Source organism: Stegostoma tigrinum, chromosome 34 (assembly GCF_030684315.1).
Source record: "Stegostoma tigrinum isolate sSteTig4 chromosome 34, sSteTig4.hap1, whole genome shotgun sequence".
NCBI classification, from domain to species: domain Eukaryota; kingdom Metazoa; phylum Chordata; class Chondrichthyes; order Orectolobiformes; family Stegostomatidae; genus Stegostoma; species Stegostoma tigrinum.
In genome coordinates this window covers 26,189,018-26,203,295 of record NC_081387.1, presented here as the reverse complement: position 1 = coordinate 26,203,295, position 14,278 = coordinate 26,189,018, and the positions used below count along the sequence as shown (strand labels likewise).

The following is a 14,278-nucleotide window of genomic DNA, read 5'->3' as shown; positions in this document are numbered from 1 at the left end:
ACCGACTGGAGCAGAAAATCTAACTGTGCGAAACGGGCAGCTAGCTTCCCCAGGGGAGGGCAAAGTGAGAGAAAGCAAGGGAGAAAGCAACAAGTGGACATGGCAATGCAGGTCCTGTGGCCATGTAAACATTGACAGGCCATGGCAGTTCAGTCTCATATTTTCCACACAGTTAAGCTCAGCTAAGCCCTGGCTTCCTCTCTGAAAGGAGCGCTGAAGATAATAAATGACTCCTCTGCTGATTAAAACCTAGGTGATTGCATTAAACAAGGAGTATATTTAATACCGAAGGTGTGCCAGAGGAACACAAGTCTGGCAAAAGGTAATTCCTCCTTTGTTTCACAGAGTTTGAGGAGAATAGAGGAGCCTCTGTTGTTCAGTACTGGAAATATGTCACCGAATGTTTAACACTGGCAACAAAATGACCAAAAAGAGACCACAGAAAGGGCATCTAGCTGTACCCCCATGCTAGAGACTTTACAGCATGGAAAGAGGTTCTTCGGCCCATAGTTTCTATACTGGTTACCAAATATCCATCCATCCTAATCCCATTTTTAGCACTCAATGACTAACTGATTTTTTTTAGCATTTCAAATGCTCATCTAAATTGTTTTTGAGGTTTTCTGCCTCTTCCACCCTTTTAGGAAGTGAGTTCCAGATACTAGCCCTCACCACCCCCACCCTGGGTGTGAAGTCCTTTTTTCCTTAAATCCCTCCAAATCTCCTCCTTCTTCTCTTCCCTCAGTGGAGCAGAGTCAGTGAGCCGTCTCTGCTCCTGCATCTTCTGCTGCTAAAACAGTGCCTTCGCTTATTTAGGGTCCAGACCCGAAACGTCAGCCTTCCTGCTCCTCTGATGCTGCTTGGCCTGCCGTGTTCATTCAGCTCTACACCTGGTTGCTCTGGTTCTTGACCATTCTGTTCAGGGCTAGGGTAGTCTCTGTGCCCCTCAGAACATTGTATGCCTCACTCAGATTCCCCCACCCCTTCAGCCTTCTCTGCTCCGGGGAAAAGAACTCCAGTCTATCTCTATAGCTTAATCATTGTGTCCCAGGTAACATCCTGGTGAATCTCCTCTACACCCTGTCCTGTGCAATCACATCCCTCCCATAGAGGGATGACCAGAACTGCACACAGTACTCCAGCTGTGACCACACTAATGTTGTATACAGCTCCATCGGGCTCTTGTATTTGATGCATTGACCAATAAAGGTCTGTGTCCTGACTATCTCATCCTGCAGACTAAGGCTTTCCTCCTTGCTATTTCACACTCTGCCTATTAATCAAAGCTCCCACGTTCGAGTCTGCCCAGAGGCTCCCTGATCCCTCTTGGGCAATAATCCCGGACTTTCTTGAGTTATGGAATTCTTGCTGCTCTTGACAGGAGTCCCTTCTCTTTTGCCTCAGGAGTTTTTTTTAAAAATTCATTTATGGGATAAGGGCGAGACCAGCATTTATGGCCCAGAGGGAGTTAAGAGTCAACCACGTTGCTCTGGGTCTGGAGTCACATATAGGCCAGACCAGGTAAGGATGGCAGCTTCCTTCCCTAAAAGACTTTAATGAACCGGATGGGTTTTTCCTGACAATCAGCAATAGATACACGGTCATCATTAGATTATTCATTCCAGGTTTTAACTGCATTCAAATTCCTTCATCTGCTGTGCAGGATTCCAACCTGGGTCCTGAGAACATTACCTGGGTCCAGCGATAATGCCATGAGGCCATGGCCTCTCCCCAGTGAGGTCGACCGATTAATCCAACAAGAATCTGGAATGTGATGGAATACCCCCCACTTGCCCTGAATGGGGGCAGCCCCAACAACACTCATGAACTTCAACACCATCCAGGACTGAGCAGCCCTCACTTGACGAACACTCCATCCACAAACACCCGACTCCCTCGCCCCACTGACGCTCATTCACAGCAGTGTGTACCATCTACAAGATGCTCTGCAGGGATTCACCAAAGACCCTCAGGCAGCACCTTCCAAACCCACGACCCACTTCCATCCAGAAGGACAAGGGGCAGCAGATACATGGGAATACCAGCCCCCTGCAAGTTCCCCTCTGAGCCTCTCACCATCCTCATTCAAAAATATATTGCCGTTCCTTCAGTGTTGCTGGGTCACAGTCCTGGAATTCCATCCCTAAGGGACATTGTGGGTCAACCTACAGCACATGGATTGCAGCGGTTCAAGGAGGCAGCTCACTCCCACCTTCTCAAGGGGGGCAACTAGGGATGGGCAATATTGCTAGTCCAGGCAGTGATGCCCTCATCATATTACTGACTTTAAAAAAAAATCTGTCCTCCAGCCCTTCAGCAATGAGGTTGATTCTTCACTGACTGTGGAATAGCCTGACAGGTACTTAGCTCCGGGGCAGTTAGGGATGAGCAACACATGTTGTCCTTTCCACAACTTGCAAAGATCAAGTGCAGCAAGTGGTTAGGAAAGGAAATGGGAACGTTGGCGTTTATTGCAAAGGACTAGTCTTACTCCAGCTGTGTCAGGCCTTGGTGAGACCAGAACTGAAATTCACAGGAAGATGGGTGGTCAAGAAAGATTTTAGAACTCTTCCCTTCATTGCTTGGACCTTTGCATATAGGAGTTGGGCATCTCTTTGAGTTTGTATAGGATATTGATGAGGCCTCTTAGGCAGTATTTTGTTCAGTTCTGTTCTGTAATGGGAAGAATGTTATTAAACTGAAGAGGGTTCGGAAAAGATTTATCGGGTTGTTACTGGGAATAGAAGGTTTGAGTTAAAAGGAGAGGCTGGATAGGCTGGGACTTTATTTCCCTGGAGTGTCGAAGGTTGAGGGGTGACTTTATGGAGGTTTATAAAATCATGAGGGGCATGGACAGGGTGAATGACAGGGGTCTTTTCACCTGGGTGGGGGAGTCCAAAACAAGGGAACACATTTTTGAGGTGAGAGGAGAAAGATTTAAAAGGACAACAAGGGGCAACATTTTTACACACAGAATGGATTGTGTGGAATGAACTGGCAGAGAAAATGATGGATGCAGGGACAGTTACAATGTTTGGAAGATGTCTGGATAAATTCATGAATAAGAAAGGTTTGGAGGGATATGGGCCAAGCGAGCGCAGGCAGGGGGGACTAGTTTAGTTTGGGAATACGATCAGTATGAGCTAGTTGGACCAAAGGGTCTGTTTCCATGCTGTGTATCTTCGAGAAAGACCGTAATTGCATTGGAAGTAGTTCAGAGATAATGCACTCATTGGATACCGTGGATTTATCTTGTAAAGAAAGGTGCAAAGGGTGGGTCTGTATCTACAGGAGTTCTGAAGAAGGTGAAGTGTGCCATTGAGGAATATGTTCCTGTGGGGCCATGTTATACTGGAAAGATACTTAACCCCAGTGCAGATACTAGAAATGGGGGACACCATTTAAAACACAAGGGATCTCCCAATTAAGGCAGAGATGGAAAGATCTTTTCCTTTCAGAGAGTTATGAGCCTGTGGAATTATCTCATGTAGAAAGCAGTGGAGGCAGGGTCATCGAATATTTCTAAGGCTGAGGTCGAGTAGCTAAGAATGTGGAATACAGCAGCCATGTAGTTATTCAAGTGTCATTTAAACATTGTAACTGTAGCTATATCTAACACTTCCTCAGGAAGTTTATCCCACACGCAACCCACTCTCTGTGTAAAAGAATTGCTCCTCGTGGTTTTTTTTAAAATCTCTCAGCCAGCAGTCATACAATCATTGAGTCATACAGCATGAAACAGACCCTTCAGTCCGACCGGCCCATAATCCCAAACTAAACTAGCCCCACCTACCTGCTCCTGGCCCATATCCCTCCAAACCTTTCCCATTCATGTACTTATCCAGATGTCTTTTAAATGCTGCAATAGTATACACATCCACCACTTCATCATAGAATCCCTACAGTGTGGAAACACGCCATTCGGCCCAGCAAGTCCACACTGCCTCTCTGAAGAGCATCCCAAACACATCCATTCCCCTACGCCTGCATTTCCCCAAGTATAACCCAAATATCTCTGGACATGGCAGGCAATTTTCCACGGCCAATCCACCCAGCCTGCACACCTTTGGACTGTGGGAGGAAACCCACGCAGACACGGAGAGGATGTGCAAACTCCACACAGACAGTCACCTGAGAGTGGAATTGAACCCAGGTCCTGGCACTGTGAGGCAGCAGTGCTAACTGCTGAGCCACCGTGCCTCCCCTATTCGTGTACTTATCCAAATGTCTTTTAAATGTTGCAATTGTACACAAGTCCATCACTTCCTCTGGAAGTTCATTCCAAACATGAACCACCCTCTGTGTAAAACCTTTGCCCCTCATGTCATTCTTAAAATCTCTCTTCCCACTTTGAAAACCTTGAAATCTTAAAAGTCTTGAAATCCTACATTTTAGGGAGAAGACAGCTTCCATTAACCCTATCTGTACCCCTTATGATTTTATAAACGTCCATAAGGTCACCTTTCAACCTCCTACACTTCAGTGAAAAATGCCCCAGCCTCCACCTCAAACCTTCTATAGTCTTCGGACCCCTCTCCAGCTTAATAATACTCTTTGTATAACTGGGCGACCGGGAATGGTCAGAGCAGCCTCCAAACGGCCGAGTGGCATACATCTGCCTGAATTGGTGCGTTTCGATGCCCCAGCATCAGTCATGCACCAATAGGGAGAAAAACAGTGAGCAGTTGGGATCTGGAAGGGTGGCAGAAGCAGGTTGAAGGATAATTTTCAAATATTTTAATTGGAAATGGTTGGGTGGCTAAGGGGAAAGTTTATGGGAGGGTACTAACTGATATGTCTTTGGAAGGTGCAAATGGCCTCTCGCTGTGGCGTAAAACTGACTAATCGCTTTGAGGAGTGAAACCTTACAGTTATCTTTGTTTCAAAGGGTGGTAGACATCTGGAACACTTTGAGCCAACTACCTGTCATACTAGCAGCAATTAAGTTTTCCAGGCGAGATATTTAGTAGTTACATGCATCGAACGATAAGGATCAAAGGCAGGGAAATGGAATTGTGGTACATAGCAGCCTTGATTTCTCTGAATGGGCTACCTTTGGTCCATACACCCCCAAACTCTACTGGCAGAGAACACATTAACATTTAAAATTAGTCCTGGACCTGACACCAAGCATTGCCAGAAAAATACTGCAAGAGAGGTTGTTGCCAACTGCAAATGGTTACTGCAGCTATCACTTTGAGATAAGCAGCTACAGAATAAGTGCCTCCTCACACTTTAACGAGGAACTGTCAGCATTATTGGCAGTTGGGAGGTGGGAGAAGACTTGCTTAACCACTCATCAATCACTCCTGCTGTCTCAGAGTTAATTCCCTCCATTTCCTCCTTTCCAGCCCAACCAAGCTGTCAAGGCCAAGGACATGGCAGATAAGGGAAAATCTGTGCTTATAACGATTTAATGTATGTGAGTGAAGTATTGGAAATGCGCTGTCCCTTTGTAACATCACAATAACGAGCAATGTGGCCACTCTCGTTTAATCTTCAGAGAACCTAAAATCTATAGAACTTAAATCTAAATTGGACAGACCCTTAGACTTCCCAATGTTTCTTTTTCGCTTGTCCCCAAGGAATGGCCTCCAATTACTTCTCCCCTTCAAATCAGTGACCTGCTGGGCTATCTCAAAACGCAGCTAGGCTTTGAGGGGGATGGAGGGTTGCTTCAGTACAATTTGGGCAAGTTAAGCGAGTGAGTAGACGTGTGGTAGATTTTTTTTACTCCTTTATTCATTAACGGGATGAGGGCATCGCTGGCTGGGCAGCATTTATTGCCCATCCCTAATTGCCCATAGGGCAGCTGAGAGTCAACCACATTGCTGTGGGTCTGGATTCATATGTAGGCCAGACCAGATAAGGATGACAGCTTGCTTCCCTAAAGGGCGTTAATGAACCAGATGGGTTTCCCCTGACAATAGATTCACAGTCATCAGTATATCCTTAATTCCAGACATTTTTATTGATTCATGTTGCGCCATCTGCCATGGTGGGATTCGAAGCCCAGATCGTTATCAGGGTCTGTGGATTGACAGTCTAGCGACAATACCACTAGGCCGTTGCCTCCTCGATGAACTATGATGTGGATGAATATGAGTTTAGTAGCAAAAACTAGGCATTTTATTTGAATGTGATGGATTGGGAAGGGAGAAGGTGGGTACAAAGAGTTCTGGTTAAGCAGAAATTACTGGAAAAGTTCAGCAAGCCTGGCAGCATCTTTGGAGAGAAATCAGAGTTAACGTTTCGGGTCCAGTGATCCTTCCTCAGAACAGGGTTGGAGCGTTTGGGCGCTGGGACAGGTTGAATAGTCTGGGGCTATTTTCCTAGGAGCGTTGGAAGTTGGTGGGTTTATAAAATCATGTGGGGTGTGGATAGGGCAAATAAACAAGGTCTTTTCCTCAGGGTAGGGGAGTCCAAAAGGCGAGAGGGGGAATGATTTAAAAGGGACCTAAGGGCCAACTTTTTCACGCAAAGGGTGGCGCGTGTATGGAACAAGCTGCCAGAGGAAGTGGGTGGAGGCTGGTACAGTTACAGCATTTAAAAGGCATCTGGATGGGTACATGAATAGGAAGATTTATTTAGGATGTCTGATTGGCATGGACAGGTTGGACCAATGGGCCTGTTTCCATGCTGTACAGTTCTATGACTCTATCTCCTTGAGGATGTTCTGGCTATGGAAGGGATGCCATTTAGATTTCTCTGAGATGGCAGGACTGAAATATGTAGAGAGACAGGTCTGGGCAGAACAAGATTCAAATGAGTTTTGAAGAGTCTTGGTCATGGGATCATACAGCACAGAAGCAGATCCTGAGGCCCAACTCATCCATCCCGGCCAAATTAAACTAGTTCCATTTGCCTGATTTGGCTTATATCCCTATAAACCTTTTATATTCAATGAGGGGAAACTCTTGTCAAATTCTAACAGGATTAGGCATGTTATTTTTGAATCCCTGTTGTATAGAAGCAAGCCATTCGGCCCATTGTGTGTACACCCATCCTCCAAAGAGCAAGCCATCCAGACTCGCCAACACCACCCCCCCCCCCACCCATAGCTCTACATTTCCCATGTCTAATCCACCCAGCCTGTACATTCCTGGATGCTACGGCCAATTTAGCATGGCCAATCCATCCAATCTATACATCTTCGAACGTGGGAGGAAACCAGAGAACCTAGAGGAACCCCACACAGACACAGGGAGAACATGCAAATTTTGCACAGTCACCCGAGGCTGAAATGGAATGTGGCTCCCTGGTGCTGTGAGGCAGCTGTGCTAACCACTGAGACACCATGTTAAATAGGGGAGTTGAGAACTGGGGCTCACAATCTAAGGATGCAGGGTAGGCCATTGACGACTGAGATGAGGAGAAATTTCTTCACCAAGAGAGTTGGGAGCCTGTGTAATTCTCTGCTATAGAACATGGCCAAGGTCAAAGCACCTAGTGTTTTCAAGGAGGAGTTAGATGTAATTCCTAGGGCTAAAGGCATGCAGGGAAGACAGGGGGCTGAGTTGGATGATCAGCCGTGATCAGATTGAATGGTAGAGCAGGCTCAAAGGGGAGAATAGCCCAAAAACAAAAATTAACCTTCTCAGTCTTTCTCCATGACATAATTTTTTGATAGAATGATGATGTGATTATGAATGTCTGGTTTGTATCAACTACAATTCAATTGATTTCCTCAGCCTGCTGACTGTACATGGAAATAAGGCTTTGTCTATGGCACTGTTATTAATGGTAGCATAGCAGCCATACTCCATGGTGTATGTGACAGGGGCATTCCAGCTTAATGCCCATGGCAGTACTCACATCATGCTCTCACGCATTGTCTCTCATTCTCGAGAGATGCTCGTTTGTCATTGGTTGCTGATTAACCTTTGTAGAACAAAGCTTTTCATCTCTTCACACTCTTTTGGCTTTGGATCATGTGGCATGGCGCTCTGTGGTAGATTTCCACCTTGGCAATGATTTCCAGCAGCCCACTGAATAAGCAAAGACCTGCGATTCAAAGCTGGACTCAGGAATGTTGACCATGCGACGGCCATTGCCCCATTTCCTCAGAAATTGTGGTCAAAGCCCAGCAGGTTCACAAATTCCCTTCAGGGAAAGAAATCTGCTGTCCTCGCATGGTCCAGCCTACACATGACTCCAGACCCACAGCCATGGGGTTGAACCCCAACTTGCTTCTGAAATAAAGGAGCAAGAAAGTCAGTTCAGGAGCAACTTAAGGGGTGGACAATATGCTGGCCGTGCCAGCGACACCCACATTCTATAAAGGAATGGTTTAAAAATAGCAATCTGGGCATTGGAGATTCCGTCAGCAATGTAACCTTACAGATAAAATCATGAGGGGCATGGATAGGGTGAATAGACAAGGTCTTTTCCCTGAGGTGGGCGAGTCCAAAACTGGAGGGGCAGAGGTTTAAAGGCAAGAGGGGGAAAGATTTAAAAGGGGCCTAAGGGGTAACTTTTTCACACAGAGGGCGGTGTGTGTATGGAATGAGCTGCCGGAGGAAGTGGTGGGGGCTGGTACAGTTACAGCATTTAAAAGGCATCAGGATGGGGACATGGATAGGAAGGGTTTAGAGGGACATGGGCCAGATGCTGGCAAATGGGACTGGATTAATTTAGGAATCTGGGTCAGCAGGGAGGTGTTGGAGGGTCTGTTTCCACACTATACAGCTCAATGAACAGGGGCTGCAAGTCATGAGTCCCTTATTTTGACAGCCATTTGAGAAGCTCCAGCTGGTGAAGATGACAAGTTCTGGTCTTTAATTAAAAAAAAACAAAACAAGGTTATTCATTCCGTAAGGGGGTGGAATTTGTGATTTACTAATATGTCAACTGGGCCTGTTAAACAAAGGGCTGATGTAAAGCTATGAGGGAGAGTTTGATGTGGGTCACTGGTGTTTGCCGCTTTCATAAAGAGCAGAGAAGAGAGGGCTGGGGGAGGCTGGAAGAACCAGGGCTGCGAGCATACATTTCACAACCTCCTCCTTATCTCCCAACAGAGAAAAAAAAGAAAGGCAAGAAGTTATTCGGAAATGTCGAGTCACCTCCCTGTGCCCCCTACGCCTACAATGAGTGATTTGAAGCTTTGAAAAGGGGGCGTGAGGGAGGTGAAGAGGAGGGAAAAACTGAGATGTGCTGGGCACCAGAAAGGACTTTGGAGAAAAGAGGAAACACAAACCAAACTCTCCAGAAACCTCTCAACTGTCCACCACCAGCGGTCGGGTGCGGGATTCAGAGGGCGCTATTGAACGCACTGAATCGGGAGATAAAGTGAGAACCACATGCCCCAGAGGGACTCCCTGGTAGAAGAGCGAGAGATTCAAGGACAGACTGAAGATGGAATAAAGACCAAATGTCAGGGGCAGAAGAGGACTGAGCATTCTCACAGACCAGCCTCCCCAAACTGGTACTGCTCAGCCCCTCTCTGGCACTGGCGGATTCACATCGGGAGGGAAGCCTAACTTCACAGGGTGACCAGGAGGAGGTGCTCTGTGAAGGGACAAGTGAGTGTGAATGCCGTGCAAAAGGGTGAGGGAACCCTGACAGAGTCGGTCACCAGCGTGAACTCTGGCTGAGCAAAACAAAGACCGGCTCAAATCACTGAAACATTCCGGCTTTGTTTTGTTTATTAGAAGACACAAAGGCTGGGTAACTGCGAGGGGGGAGAAAGACTTTGAGCGGAGTGAATACACGCCCCAGCCTCACAGACTTCACTTTGTGGGAAAGAAATATTCAAGATTCTGAGGAAGGGCCACGGGAGATGAAGCGTTAACCTCTCTCCACGGATGCTGCTGAGCTTTTCCAGCAATTTCTGTTCGTTTTGTTTCTGATTTCCAGCGGTTCTTTCGAACATTGAAGATTTGTCCATCTGTGTGTGTGTGTGTGTGTGTGTATGTGTTTTATTCTAAAGCAAGGGATTGTGTTGTTGATAAGTGAAGCATTTAATTTGTTTTTTTTTGTTTCTCTCTCTTGAGGGGCTGTTGGTTTCTTTTGCAAACCACGGAGTGACCGACAGCTGGGGGAAAGGGTGGGTGGTGAGCGGAGTATAAGATGGGGCCCGTCACCCTAGAGATTGTGGCGCTGTTTCTCTCCGTAAACGGCTTGCTGTGTGTCATCCTGACCAGCTCGCTGCCCCTTTGGAAGGTGCCCGCTTTCCAAGGTGCAAACCTGGTGACAGCCCAGCAGACCTGGGAAGGGCTATGGATGGATTGTGTCTGGCAGGATACCGGGGAGATGGTCTGCAACACCTTCGATTCCATGCTAATCCTGGGTCAGGAGTTACAGGTAGCCAGGGCTCTGAGCACCACAGCCGGCGTGCTGGGGGCACTGGGCATCCTGACTAGCATTGCGGGCGCCAGCTGGACCCGCTTGGTCCAGGGAGAGCCCTGCAAAGCCCGGCTCCTGTGTGCCGCCGCCTGCTCGCTCCTGCTCACCGGCATCTTGCAGCTGATCCCGGTGGCTTGGACGGCCAATGGGATCGTCAGAGACTTCCACAGCCAGTCCGTCCCGGAGGGGGTCAAGAGGGAGCTGGGGCCGTCTCTGTACATTGGCATGGGAGCTACCGCCCTGTTCACTGCTGCCAGTGGGCTGCTCTGGTTCTCCTGTTACAGATTCAGGGCCCGGGCAGGCCCTCGGACAGACTACAGTCCCGGCCAGACAAGCTACAGCGAGAGCCACCACGTGTAAGGGGGCGGAGGGACCCTCTCTCCCCAGCGGGAGGGACCAAAAACACGAAGGGGCCTTCTTTGTAACACAGTCCTGTGGCTCACCTCTCAGTCACATATACCTGAGTTTTAAAGCCTTGGAAACTGGTATGGCTTTCCGAATATCCAACTCATGCAGCTTGGAGACTACAGACAGCTGAAATAACTTGTATAAAAATAAATGACACTTTATTTTAAGTGCAATGACTCTGACTGTGAATGTCCAGGTCCTGGTTGTGACTGTGATGATTCTGACTGAATGTACTGAGTGATAATGGGAACTGCAGATGCTGGAGAATCCGAGATAATAAAATAGATAATAAAATAGTATCAGAGATAATGGGAACTGCAGATGCTGGAGAATCCGAGATAATAAAATGTGAGGCTGGATGGACACAGCAGGCCAAGCAGCATCTCAGGAGCACAAAAGCTGACGTTTCGGGCCTAGACCCTTCATCAGAGAGGGGGATGGGGAGAGGGAACTGGAATAAATAGGGAGAGACGGGGAGGCGGACCGAAGATGGAGAGTAAAGAAGATAGGTGGAGAGAGTATTGGTGGGGAGGTAGGGAGGGGATAGGTCAGTCCAGGGAAGACGGACAGGTCAAGGAGGTGGGATGAGGTTAGTAGGTAGCTGGGGGTGCGGCTTGGGGTGGGAGGAGGGGATGGGTGAGAGGAAGAACCGGTTAGGGAGGCAGAGACAGGTTGGACTGGTTTTGGGATGCAGTGGGTGGGGGGGAAGAGCTGGGCTGTTTGTGTGGTGCAGTGGGGGGAGGGGACGAACTGGGCTGGTTTTGGGATGCGGTAGGGGAAGGGGAGCAAGTGTAGCACTTCCTGCGGTTGCAGGGGAAGGTGCCGGGTGTGGTGGGGTTGGAGGGCAGTGTGGAGCGAACAAGGGAGTCACGGAGAGAGTGGTCTCTCCGGAAAGCAGACAGGGGTGGGGATGGAAATGTACTGATTCTGGCTGTGACTGTGATGATTGTGACTGTGACTGTACTGTTCCTGGTTGTGACTGTGATGATTCTGACTGTGACTGTGCAGTTCCTGGTTGTGACTGTGATGATTCTGACTGTGACTGTACAGATCCTGGTTGTGACTGTGATTATTCTGACTGTGACTGTACAGATCCTGGTTGTGACTGTGATGATTCTGACTGTGACTGTACAGATCCTGTTTGTGACTGTGATTATTCTGACTGTGACTGTACAGATCCTGGTTGTGACTGTGATGATTCTGACTGTGACTGTACTGTTCCTGGTTGTGACTGTGATGATTCTGACTGTGGCTGTACAGATCCTGGTTGTGACTGTGATGATTGTGACTGTGACTGTACTGTTCCTGGTTGTGACTGTGATGATTCTGACTGTGACTGTGCAGTTCCTGGTTGTGACTGTGATGATTCTGACTGTGACTGTACAGATCCTGGTTGTGACTGTGATTATTCTGACTGTGACTGTACAGATCCTGTTTGTGACTGTGATGATTCTGACTGTGGCTGTACAGATCCTGGTTGTGACTGTGATGATTGTGACTGTGACTGTACAGATCCTGGTTGTGACTGTGATGATTGTGACTGTGACTGTACAGATCCTGGTTGTGACTGTGATGATTGAGACTCTGACTGTACTGATACTGGTTGTGACTGTGATTATTCTGACTGTGACTGTACAGATCCTGGTTGTGACTGTGATGATAGTGACTGTGACTGTACAGATCCTGGTTGTGACTGTGATGATTCTGACTGTGACTGTACTGTTCCTGGTTGTGACTGTGATGATTCTGACTGTGGCTGTACAGATCCTGGTTGTGACTGTGATGATTCTGACTGTGACTGTACAGATCCTGGTTGTGACTGTGATTATTCTGACTGTGACTGTGCAGTTCCTGGTTGTGACTGTGATGATTCTGACTGTGACTGTACAGATCCTGTTTGTGACTGTGATGATTCTGACTGTGGCTGTACAGATCCTGTTTGTGACTGTGATGATTCTGACTGTGACTGTACAGATCCTGTTTGTGACTGTGATGATTCTGACTGTGACTGTACAGATCCTGTTTGTGACTGTGATGATTCTGACTGTGGCTGTACAGATCCTGGTTGTGGCTGTGATGATTGTGATTGTGACTGTACTGATACTGGTTGTGACTGTGATGATTCTGACTGTGATTGAGGGAGGGGGTGGTTTCTGCCCTTACTCTTGGAGAAGAACAAAACAGCTCAGGGAGAAATGGGACCCTGACTGGGAGGAAAACAAACCAGGGAAACACAGATTCTCCAGCCATTCATTCTGTGGGTGCTGGGAGTGGTGGAGTTGGTGTCTCTCCATCTCGCGATCCAATCTGACTGTCAGATTTTCCTTCATGCACTGTGCCCAAACCAGATGATACTCAAAATTAAAGTGTGGACAGAAAGTTCTGGCATTTCAATCTTGCCACTGCCTAGGAAGCTGAACTGGTCTGTCTGTGTGAACGCATGGGTGTATATGTCTGTGTGTATGCATATGTGAATATCTATATTTGTGTGCATATGTGTGTCTCTGTGAGTATTTATGTGAATAAGTACATGCATAATTAATAAATCAGTACAGTATCAGACTCTGTGCATGCATCTGTGTGTGTGTATGTGTGCGTCTGTGTATGCCTATGTCTGACTGTTTGTGTATCTGTCTATGGGTATACCTGTTGTGTGTATGTGCCTATATTTGTAGGGAGTGGGTGTCACTGGTTGGCCAGCATTTATTGCCTGTGCCTAGCTGCCCTTGAGAAGCTGACAGTGAGCTGCCTTCTTGAACTGCTGCAGTCCAACTGTGTGTGTGTGCGTGTGTGCGCATGTGTATGTAGCCAGAGTGCTCTCTGCTGGAAGAACATGGGAGTAAGCTACAGGCAAACACAGTGAAGCTGAAGTTAGTGGGAGATGGTGGGTTTGTGGTATATACTTAGGCTGTTATCCCCAAAGGTACCAGGCTTTGTTCCTTGGGTTCATGAGTTCCAATCCTACACCATCCAGTAGAATTTAAATATAGTTGAGACATTTGCCAGGTAAGGTTAATCTCTATAACAGTAAAATCAGTCTGGTTTACTGATGCCATTTAGGGAAGGAAGGCCCATTCCTTTCAAAGTCTGGGCCGTATTCCCTGTGTCCCATAAAAAGTACACATGAAACAAATTTTTCCATGCAAGCGAATAGTTCTTACATTTGCCTGTTCTTTTCATCAGCCTCCCAATGCGTTGTTGAAAGTTGATTTAGTTAGAGGAAAAAAAATCTTTTCCTGCGCTTTGCCAATTCGCTTTCCATTTCATCCTGCTCTCACCATTGCTGTTGTCTGGAATCTTCCTCTGCCTACTCTGTTTTATCATGTAATTCAGGGTACTGACACAGCACTTGTGTGACTTGGAGATGTACTTGTGATGTTTGACCTTTTCCTCCTGGATGGTGGTCATTGTGGGTTTGGAAGGTGCTGTTGATGAGTTTCTGCAGTGCATCTTGTCGATGGTACACACTGCTATGATGGACCGTTGGTGGGGGGAGGGAGTGGGATGTTTATGAATGTGATGCCAA

The 14,278-nt window shown here is 47.3% G+C and overlaps 1 protein-coding gene and 1 long non-coding RNA gene across 6 annotated transcripts in view; one reads left to right on the top strand and one right to left on the bottom strand.

Annotated features, from left to right (window-relative positions):
- Window positions 1-10,919, top strand: part of LOC125467672 (claudin-4-like) — a 60,123-nt gene extending 49,204 nt beyond the window's left edge. For all 5 annotated transcript variants that reach the window (XM_059639737.1, XM_059639735.1, XM_048563823.2 and 2 more), the window contains one exon: window positions 9,018-10,919. In XM_059639737.1, the coding sequence (XP_059495720.1) occupies window positions 10,069-10,704 (636 nt within the window). In that variant the 5' untranslated portion in view covers window positions 9,018-10,068 and the 3' untranslated portion in view covers window positions 10,705-10,919. The remainder of the gene's footprint in view (window positions 1-9,017) is intronic.
- Window positions 1-14,278, bottom strand: part of LOC125467677 (uncharacterized) — a 28,425-nt gene that overhangs the window by 3,833 nt on the left and 10,314 nt on the right. The window lies entirely within an intron of this gene.